This window comes from Miscanthus floridulus, chromosome 13 (assembly GCF_019320115.1).
Source record: "Miscanthus floridulus cultivar M001 chromosome 13, ASM1932011v1, whole genome shotgun sequence".
In the NCBI taxonomy this organism is placed as follows: domain Eukaryota; kingdom Viridiplantae; phylum Streptophyta; class Magnoliopsida; order Poales; family Poaceae; genus Miscanthus; species Miscanthus floridulus.
Window position 1 is genome coordinate 33,390,258 of NC_089592.1, and position 11,560 is coordinate 33,401,817.

General features: G+C 43.9%; 1 protein-coding gene across 1 annotated transcript; it reads left to right on the forward strand.

Annotated features, from left to right (window-relative positions):
* The first annotated feature begins 10,331 nt into the window (after positions 1–10,331).
* LOC136499707 (uncharacterized) lies at positions 10,332–10,931 on the forward strand. Its single transcript, XM_066495265.1, has one exon. The coding sequence runs from the start codon at positions 10,332–10,334 to the stop codon at positions 10,929–10,931; it is 600 nt and encodes a 199-aa protein (XP_066351362.1).
* Positions 10,932–11,560: the final 629 nt, after the last annotated feature.

Below are 11,560 nucleotides of genomic sequence, written 5' to 3' on the forward strand. Positions count from 1 at the left end.
AAGGCGCAAATAATCCTTTATCATCCTTTCTTATAGTACCATACTCTAGAAAATCAGAGACGCTTGTCTTTTTTCGTCTCTCATGAATGACGTCTCGCTTTAGGGCCTGTTTGGTTGGTCATCAAAACTTGCCACGCTAAAGATAGTCATTGTATAGTTTTTCCGACGGTTGTGTGATTCATTGTCATAACTATAGCGCGTCATACTTTCTTAGCCCTCTATCCCACATATCATGAACTCATTTTTGTACCAAACTTTGCCACAAGCGTGGCTTCAATTTGATTCGCCACATTTTCTATGGCAGTCACAATTTGCCCAAAGTTAGTATAGCAATTAAAATTTTCATATTGGAAAATAAACGTCGCAAGTTCCTTTAAATCCAGAACATTGGGCAACCATCTCTTCTTCAGCTAATCAGCTTGCACTTGCAGCAAGCTACTCTCTCCGTCCCAAATTATAAGTCATTTCAACTTTTTTGGAGAGTCAAAACATCTCAAGTTTCACTAAAATTATCAAGAGAATTACAAAGATTCATGACATCCAATAGGTAATACTATATATAATTAATGATGAAGAATCTAATAATACTTATTTAGTATTATGAATGTTATTATTTAATTATATAAATTTGGTTAAATTTGAGATGCTTTGACTTTAAAAAAATGTTAAAATGGCATAATCTAGGACAGAGGGAGTAGTAGTTTTGTCGGTCCGATTCGGTTCTCTACGTTCGGCTTCCCCCAGTTTGGTTTTCCACGCTGTCACGAGGCTCCAGGTGCAGCGACACATTTGGGGATTCAGGCCACAGAAATTGTCAGTTTTCTCCTGCCAAGGCTAAGCCACTACTGGGCCACCCCATTCAGCATCTCAACTTGGCTGACCTACAATCGCCAGCTAAATAAGTGGGTTGCTTCGCCAAAGAGGCCGTAGGGCCGGGCCACCCTCTTCATTTTCAAGCACCTCGAGCGTCCTGTAGTCAAGTACACTCTAATCATAAGTTCTGGTGATCACCAATTACTTATCCATTTGTGCTAATAAAACGCTACTTCATCTGTTCTAAAAAGGTATCATTTTCATTTTTTAAGGAGTCAACAATTTTAAGTTCAACCAACTATAAAAAATAATGCCAATTTTAGAAAATTTGAATTGGTTCCAATCTTAAATTGCATTTTCACTACTACACATATCATTTTTACAAACAGCTCCGATTTCGTATAGAGACGGTCCACATAAGAAACCGCCTCTAACTAGGATGAGGAGCATTTCAGCTCGCAAACAGGGGTGCCCAAACTTGTGTTAGGTGGAGAATTGACACACATGATCCAACTTCTGATCAACACGACCCTGACACTACAATCGCCACACCACGCCTCTCTATTTATCAATCATCCATTGTGAGGATGACCTCACTATGAAGGCTAATTCGCTCTCTTCCTATGAATTGCTGAAAAAGATTGAGCACTTGAAGTTGGGGTCTCACAAACCGAGAACAATGAAACTGTTCAATGATAGATTAATCTAAGCAAGAGCCAAAACCCAAACTCAAGTGGCGGCTACCAAATATAAGCTATTTGGTTTGATTAGCGACCCAAGTATGTGTTGCTAATGGACTACGACACAAGACATTGGCTCAACGACCCAAAAGACAATGACAGAACACCTTGACAACATATGTATGTCCACTTGTTTCGATGATTTCGACATGAGACTTGTTCCACTAGAAAGATTCTCTCCTTTGCTCTATGTGCACATTAGGGATGCAAGTGGGATAGCCTATGAACCCGCATTTAGGCTTAATTTTGCATGTGCCACGAGCAAATCACAAAATTAATCCTATATGTGGGTTCATTGGCTAGCCCACTTGCATTCCTAGTGCACATGTAGAACGTCAAAATCCGAGTCATTGTGTTCATCTTGACACAAAGGCTTGCACAACCAAGGGAAAGTGCTGATAGCCACTAAGTCTCACCACCATTACTCGTTGCCTTCAATCGCTTTGGAGTGGTTCACTATGGAGCTTCTCTACCTAGAAAAAAGGCCTCATTGTTCCTGCACACCAAGTTGTTACCACTCCACACCAAGAATGAAGGGTCGACGTCGCAAAGTCACCAAGACATCAATTCCTCTAGTTCATCAAAATTACTACACTCAATGCCTCCGGCTCTAATGTCTATTCCTCACAAAGATGAACACTAATTCCTACCAAGCCTTGGATGTGACAGATATGCACTTGATAGGATGGATGGAATGTAGAATCACTTGATCTAGCTTCTAGCATCCTTGGGACAATTCCTTCCATGCCAAATGAGTAGGAACTCTTATATATAGTCGGCTGACCCCAAACTACCCATCGACAAAGTACTACCGAAGAGCAACAGGCTTGACGATCTTGTGACTTGACCATCAGATCATTTATTATAGTTGAAGTGGCCATTGCAGCTTGCTAAAATAATACTATCCGATGCTTGAACTCTTGCTCTCGCAAGATTGTCCATCCCATGCAATTGTGCAATGCCATATCGTAATGTATGGTCGAAAGATGCTTACTTTCAGCCAATTATATATCTAGCTAGTGATGCCTCATTTGTCTTGTGCTCCCCCCTTCTTCTTTGTTGGGTCAATTGGTCTATTCAATTGAATAGTGCATGCAGTAGAGCCACTAGACAAATCACACTATGATTTGTCCAACATACTCAATTTTGTAAGGTGTAAAATGTCCAATGATGTCTTATCTATCTTAATTCATCATTTTGGTTGTGTTTGTTTGCCAATCTCCATGCCACTTCTTCCCTTCCATCCCTAGGATCTATTATAACATGCCTAACTATAACATTGATACAGACAATTTATGTACCTAAGATGATTTGACCACCCTGCTCCAGTCACAATATTTGCATATTTGTACGCTACTACCGTAGTTTCTAGAGGATTAGGTTACAAGGGTATTTATCATAGCACACATGTTAGTCCCAGTGATTGGATTATCAGCTAAATCACCAATATCATACTTAAATACGGACATGGGCACATGATCCCTGTAGCAGAAGTTTGATTCTAGATAGTAATAATTTCTAGTTAGTACTTCCATGTTTTGCAAATGTAAGTTGTGTTTTAGTTTCACACGTCAAATTTCACTAACTAGGTCCAATTTTTAATCATTCCAAATTATAGTTCACATTCAGTTTGTTCTAACTCACATAAATTTGACCAATCTTTTACAGAAATATATGAGTTGAAAGTAATGAACTATTAAAACATATTTTTAGGAAAATTTAGTAAAACTAATTGATGTTGCAGATGTTGTTGCATTTTTATAAAATAGGCCAAAATTAGAGACGTTTGACCGAGGACAAAGTCAAAATGAACTATGATTTGGAAAGGAGAGGATAGCATCTATCAAGACATATTTCATGGTGGATTTAGAAACTAATTGGATATGGTATGCATTTTCTATTAAACTTGATCTATGCTAAAGGGAAGTCTGACTTACAACAATATTAAAACACCTTACATTTTGGAACATAAATCAGCATAAACCATATCTTCGATATGTGAAACACACCTTACATTCTGGAGTAGTTGTTATTATTACCTTTCAGTGTTTTGTAAACCAGACTAGTAAATTTATACGAATGTCACGATGCCCTAGGAAGATGATGGTAGCATAAAAAAGACATGAGGATTTATACTAGTTCAGGCCAAAGCCCTATGTCTAGTCTCAGAGATGATCGAATGCGTGTTCCTCGCTTCAATACTCTAAAGTTCTTACAATGGGGGGGTGCAAAAATGGTGGAAAAGGTAGGAGAGCTAGAGTTAGGAGAAGGGCTGCCTGATGGAAAGCTTCGAGAGCTCGGTGAGAATGAGAATGAGAATGATTGGATCTTAGTGAGAGCCCCAAAAGGAGGCCCTGACTGCCCTTATATAGAGTCTGGAGCTAGGTTACAAACAAGGTGGTTCTCCCGACCGAAGGATCATGAGCCTAAGGGCAGAGGCCTAGCTAGCTTGGCTTGCAAGCAACGTCGTCTTTTGGTGTACACCTTGGAGTGGCTATCGTCATGGTCTTGTGCTCATGTCGCGGCATGGCATGATGTGGTGCCATAGTGCCCGTCAAGAAGGTATTGTGGCCATAGTGGTGTTTCACCAGCCAGCCTGCGTGACGTGGTCTTATTGTGGTCTTCGTCATTGCCTCCTGATCGTCTGGGGGGTGCCATACAAGAGTACGTAGCAGCCCTCGGATCGTCTATTGTCTTGCTACTTGTGGAGTTGGTGGCCATGATCCCGAGCTATGAGGTCATGGACCATGTTGGTTTGGATGGCCTCTAAGTCAAGGCCATCATCGTGGAGCCCATCCCATTGTGGGTGGGATCGTACATACGTCTTGTTGGGCCATATTTGGATGGTGGTTATCCATACCTACCATCACCACCTGGTGATGTTGTCTTTTCTCTGCTACATGGCATAGAGATGGCGTTTGACTGGACCAAGGTGACCGCTGTCACCTCGGTCCTTGCAGGTCAATTCGGCGTGCCTGCTCCTGCCAAAGCAGGCATGCTTGGCTAGACTCGATCTCTCTTTGTTCCTCCCAAGGGCTAGGTCGGTGGAGTGTGGTTGTGAGTCCTCGTGCGGCGTGTGGTTGAGGCAGATGGAGGGGTCATGGCAACCCCTGGCCTTAGCGTTCGGTGCGGTCTGCTTAGATTAGCTAGGCCTCAATCGCTTGGGCTTATACTAGCTGGCATACTATGGGCCACCCGAGCGGCTATATAATCGATGCCTTGAGATACCCAGGGTATCATAACCCCAATAGTAGCCACCGAGCGTTTTTGTGATCATGAAGTGACTGTGAAAGCGCTGAGATGTCCATGTGATAAGTGCAGGTTCATTGGCATGGCCTATCTGAGCTTCATCGCTCGACCCCTTGCGGGTTAGTGCATTCAATGCGGTAGGTGGTTGTTACGTCCCACCCTATTAGGATGCCCTAACATTGCGGTATGCGATTGCTAAGCCCTGCCATGTCAATTGAAAGCCCTGGTTTGGTTTTGGATAATTGATGAAACCTAGGACTAACCTTTGATCTAAGTGTATAGATTAGAAAAGGTGGTCCAATCCTAGTTGTGTAGCATGGTGGCACTCAAGTGGTGATGTTGATCGCATGAAATGATGAGATGGCCACATGTGATGATGATCAAGTGCTCAACTTGGAGAACAAGAAAGAGAAAAACAAAACCCTAGGGAGATCAAGGAAAGGTATATTTAGGGATTTTGTTTCGGTGATCAAGACACTATAGAGAGTGTGATCATATTTATGATAGATGGTCATACTATTAAGAGGGTTCTCTATTAGACAATTTGGTCATCTAGTTCCACTAGGTGTTGGACTTCTTACATCGCATTTAGGCCTAGTGCACTTTGGAGAGCAAGTAGAAAATATTTATCAAAAATGTTTTGAGAAATGCTAACTTGGCTCTAACATGTTTTTGAGAAAACACTTTGAGAGTTAGCATGGCTTGCAGAATAGTGTTAGACTGTTTATGGATAGAATAGAGAATAAAAAATGCAACTAATAGAGGTGTTTGCCTCGGGGTGGTCACCGCAATAGCAGGGGCAGTGCACCACCTTGGCCTGTCCGGTACCCACCTAACCAAGGCCGACAGTAGCTAAAGAAGTGGTGACACCAGTGTGTCCGGTTTAAAGGTCCTTGTGTGGTTTTGGTAATTGAGTGACAACCTAGGTGGATTAATTGTGTTTATGTGAGATACATAGGTGATTAGTCCATAGGTACATGTGTATGAGCAACATATGCCATGAAGGTGAAAATGGCTTAGAGATGTTGCAAAGCTCACACATGTGATGATGAAGGAGCTCATTGCAAATGAGACATGACATTGAGTCATGTGATCAAGGTGGAGAAGATCAAGACATAACTTGGCTTGATGGACCGGTTGCAAGCGTGAAGGGCATGTCGGAGGCTTTGGAGCGATGGACCACATGGCGGTGAAGCTTAAGCAAGACTTGACGCCAATGGACGAAGGCAATGGTGAAAAGCAAGTGAAGTCAAGATCAATGAACCAATATGATCACGTGATGATATGAAGTGGATCATATCATTGTTGATCATGTTGGTCCATGTGTTGCATCGACATTGGAGGAGATGGAATGGAATGCGCAAGGCAAAGGTATAACCTAGGGCATTTCATTTCACTGGTCATAGGTGTGTAGAGAAGTTGATGACCGGGTTTAGGATAGATGCCATACTATTAAGAGGGGCAAACTTGTTTGCATATCGGTCATCTAGTGCCACTCGAGTGATCTAATTTTGCATCATCGCTAGGATTGAGTGGCGTGGCAAGTTGAGTGGCTAATCCTTTGGAAAATGATTGTGAAAATGCTAACACACATACGCAAGGTGGTGTTGGCACATTTATAAAGGAGATGAAGTTGGAGTTGATGTGGATCAACTCGGTGATGGAACAGAGGCGAGAAAGGTTAGAAACTCCACCGGCGAAGTGTCCGCCCGTAGAGTGCGAATAGTCCGACGGTGCCACCGGCGCCCTATACAGAAAAGACAGGGTTTCGTAGAACTAATCAGACGCTGGCCTCGGAAGGACCGACGCGTCCAGTCAGTGGCAGCAGTGAACGCGTAGTCTACGTCCTTCATCATCACATGTGTGAGCTTTGCAACATATCCAACCAATTTTCACCTTCATGGCATATGTTGCTCACACACATGTACCTAGAGTGACCGGATGCTTAGAGTCTGCGTCCGGTCAGTGCTGATGTATGATGACATAGGTGGCACTAGAGTGAGGCGCGTAGGCACAGAACTGGTCAGACGCTGATCTGCGTCCGATCATGGTGGACCGGATGTGTCCGGTTGGAAAATAGAGGCTCGGGGAGCTCTCTGGAAATGATCGAACTCAGGCGCAACAGCGTTCGGTCATTCACTGTGTAGCGTCTGGTCACAACTTAACCATTGAGATCGGGCAGCTTCAGTTGAATGCAGAGCGACATGTGGACGGCGTAGAGCGACCGGACGCTGGCAGGGTGCGTCTGGTCGATCTGACCGGAGCGTCCGGTCATCCCGAAATTTGCCTAGTGAAGGGGTAACGGCTAGTTTAGCCCATGGGGCTATAAATAGAAGGTGGTCTCAGCCATGGCTAGTGCTGAGCACCTCAGAGGACTTTGTGTCCATGCTTGTGAGTGCTTAGGAGTCCTCTAACTCACTCTAGTGTGATAGTGTTCATCCGATTGAGTGAGTGAGTGATTCTAGTGCGATTGCATCGTGAGGTTGCATCGAGTGGCACTAGGTGGTCATCTTGCAAGCCTATGGTGCTTGTTACTCTTTGAGGTTGCCACCTCCTAGATGGCTTGGTGGTGGTCTCCATTGTACCCCGCAAGAAGCTTGTGCGGTGCTCCGGAGAAGAGCTTTGTGAGGGGCATTGTGCTCGCCCCGTGGGAGCCACGAAGAGCAACTCTAGTTGAGCGTGTCATTGAGCTACCCTCACTTTCAGGGTAGGTTATTGCGGTGCCCGATGTGCGGGCTTGGTGGGTGATGCCAAATAGCCATCGAACCACCAAGTGAGCTGTCGACACAACAGGGACGTAGCATGTTGGCAAGCACATGAACCTCATAAGGAAATCATCGTGTCAACATTGTTCTTCCTATTGGTTTGCAATCCCTTTACACAAGCTTGTTTTTACTTTCATGTACATTATGCTTGTGTAGTTGCTCTTGTAATTAGTTAGCTTGTGTAGCTCACTAGTTACCTTGCTTGTATAGCATAGAAGTAGCTCCCTTTCTTGGCTAATTTGGTTTGTGTAACCATGTTAGTCACATTGCTTAGTTTGTGTAGCTAAGTATTTGCACTCTATAATTTGGCATTGGTTGCCTTGTTATTGAGCATTGCTAGTGAGCTTAGTTGGCTTTGTGCTTTTGCTTACTAGCATGTGTAGAAGCTCCCTCATTGCTTGAAGTACTAGTGGCACTGGTTTGTGTGACCTTGCTCCTAGAATTGGTTAGGTGAGCTCTAGCTAGCCTGCCACCTTTGTTGCTTAATTAGGATCTTAGCAAGGTGCTAGAGAATATAGATAGAGGGGTGCAGTCTTGGCTATACTGATAATTTTAATTCTGCACTTGTTTCGGTTAGCCAGCGTGATTAAGTTTTAGTAATGACTATTCACCCCCCCCCCTCTAGTCGCCATCTTGACCCCACACTAGTGTGCATCGCCTGGGTGAGGGTGGTGCACCACCATGGGCACCACCTCCCTTGTTCAGTGCCACCGTCGCTTTATTCCCGAGAGCGACCAAAGCTAGGTTGGTTACCGCCATGGTCACCGCCATAGTGATGGTGGTGCACCACCTCTTTTTTCTAGAGAGGAGAGAAACCGGGGAGCTTAGCTAGGTGGTCACCGCCACCCCTAGGGTGGTGCCACCGCCACCCTATCCGGTGCCCCAACGGCTAGTTTATCGCCATTGGAATTCGACCGTTGGGTAGGTCACCACCATGTCCGGTGCTAGGCACCACCCTGTCCAGTGACCTCGCAGAAATAGCTCCAAGGGGTATAATGGATCTATTTGCTTGTGTGGCTATAAATAGAGGGTGCGGTCGGCCTTGGTCACTCTCTTGGCACCACTTACACTTGTGCACACCATTTGGAAGCTGAGCAACACACTCCACTCACTTGATCACTTGATTTCATCATATTGAGTGAGATTGGAGAGCCTCTAGTGCATTGCATTGAGTTGCATCATCATGTGGCACTAGTTGGGTGATTTGGGCTGGTTGTGAACTTGTTACTCTTAGTGTTTGCCAACACCTAGATGACCCGGTGATTGGAGGATTGTTGAGCAGAGTTGGTGATTGTCTCCGGCCGCGATCGGTAACTTGTGAGGGGTCTTGTGCCTTCCCCGGTGGAGCGCCAAGGGCAACTCTAGCAAATTGCTCGTGTCATTGAGCTACCTCACTTGTGGGTAGGTTCTTACAGTGCCCTTGTAGTGGGCTAGGTGTGTGATACCTATTAGCCGCCAAACCACCAAGTGTTGGTCGACACAACGGGGACAAGCGTGCCGGCAAGCACGTGAACCTCGGGAGAAAATTGGCTTGTTCACTTGTCTCTTGGATTTCTCCTAGTAATTGATTAGTATTCATCTTGTGATTGGTTCATTGCTCTATGTGGTGGTATAATCACCCTACTCACTCCATTATCTTTTTGCAAACTAGTTGTAGCAAGCTCTTTAGTGTAGTTAGAATTGAGAGATTGCTTAGTAGCTTATTATCATCTAGTGGAGCTCTTTAGTGTAGACTTGTTGAGAGCTCTTAGTGAGTAGTGACTTAGCTATTGATTGTGCCTAGTGATCATAGCAACTAGAATTGTTGGGATAGGTGTCTTGCAACCCTTGTAGAGCTAGAGCAAATTGCTTTTCGCCATTAGTTTTACTAATTAAATTGCTCTAGAATTTTTGTAGAATTTTAAATAGGCTATTCACCCTCCCTCTAGCCATATTAGGACCTTTCAAGTGGTATTAGAGCCATGGTCACTGTTTGATTGAAGGCTTAACAACCTTGGTGTCAAAAGATGGCTCAAGTTGTGTTCAACCATGTGGGGTGCAAACCATAGTTCTTTGATGGCACATGCTACAATTATTGGAAGAGAAAGATGAAGATGTATATTGGTTCAATCAATGATCAAGTGTGGGATGTGACCGAGAATGACTTTGCAATTATTGATCCCACCAATCTCACCAACCAAGACAAGGCAAACAAGCAATGCAATACAATGGCTCTCAACACCATCTACAATGCCATTGATTCAAAAGTGTTTGAGCAAATCAAGGATCTTGATAGAGCTAGTGAGGTGTGGAAGAGATTGGAGGAGACCTGTGAGGGCACACCGGTGGTGAAGAGTGCCAAGCTCTACATTCTCAAGGATAAGTTGACAAGCTTCAAGATGAAGGATGATGAGAGCATTCCGGAGATGTTCCATAGACTGCAAGTGAATGTCAATGACTTGAAGGCCTTGGGAGAGAAGATCAAAGATGATAATGTGTCTCATCAATTTTTGATGTGCTTACCTCCAAGATTTGAAATGTTGAGATTACTCATCATAAGAGGAGGATTGAAGGAGCTTACCCCTAACCAAGTACTAGGTGATGTAATGACACAAGAGACATACTGTGTGGAAAGGGAGGGGTTGACAAGGATGAGAAGAAGGAAGATGAAGACAAGAAGAAGAAGAGTGTAGCATTCAAGGCTAGCTCATCATCCAAGAACAAGGGCTTGTCCAAGAAAGAATCAAGTGATAATGAAGATGCTAATGACATTGATGATGAGGCCATGGCTCTCTTTGTGCGCAAGTTTGGAAGATTCATGAAGAAAAAGGGCTATGGTGCAAGAAAGAGAAGAGACAACAACAAGAGTAAAGAGTTTGTGAGAAGATGCTATAATTGCAAGAGTCCGAACCATGTTGTAGCGGATTGTCCCTACAATAGAGACAATGACGAGGATGAGAAGAAGCAAAAGAAGGAGAAGAAGGAGAAGAAAGAGAAGGAGAAAAAGATGACCTTCCAAAAGAAGAAGAAGGGTGGTGGCTATGTGGTGACATGGGATAGTGATACTTCTTCGGAGGATGATGACTCAAGTGATGATGACAAGAAATCCAAGAAGGAAGCACTTGCAAGCACAGCCATCAACAACAAGCCTTCCATCTTCGACACTTCATCAACATGCCTCATGGCAAAGACCACCAATGTAAAATATGATGAAAGTGATGATGATGCTTGTGCAAGTGATGATTGTAGGAGTGATGACGACGATGATGATGATGAGGACTCCAAGGAGGCTCTCATGGACATGTTAGAGAATGCCCACACATGTCTTGAGATGAAGAGAAAGGAGTGCAAAGAATTGCTAAAAAAGCTCAATGCTCTCATGTGATCCTTTGATGAGCTCAATACTTCTCATGAGAGTCTAAGGGAAGACCTTAAGGAGCTTAGCAATTCTCACACTAAGCTTGAAAGAGCTTACTCCTCTCTCCTCAAGCAAGTCAAGGAGGAAGCCAATAAGGAGCAAGTGATTGTGTCATGTGATGTGGGGCTAACATGTGATAGTCTTGATGAATTATTTTATAAGCCCATTGTTGTTGCTCCCACTAACCCTTCTTGTAGCACTACTACTTCTACTTCACCTTTGAGTGACAGTTTCACTTATGATTCCTTACTAATGGTGGAAAATGAGACCCTCAACAAGGAGGTGAATGAGCTCACTCATGCCTTAGGTAACGCCTTTGGTGGAGATGCCTAGTTGCTAAAGTGCTTGGGTAGCCAAAGGTTTTCCCTCAACAAAAGAGGGATTAGGCTATACCCCCAAGAAAGACAAGGTGGCCTTTCTCACTCCCAAAGCTAGCTTTGTGAAGGGCAATGGTCAATTTTGCAATTGAAGCAAGCAAGTTGGGCATATAGAGCAATATTGCAAGACTAACAAGAACAAGTAACCTAATGTATCCTCAATTAGGTTTTATTCTTGTTACATGCTTGTTAAGGGTACCAATGGTGTGAAGGCTAAGT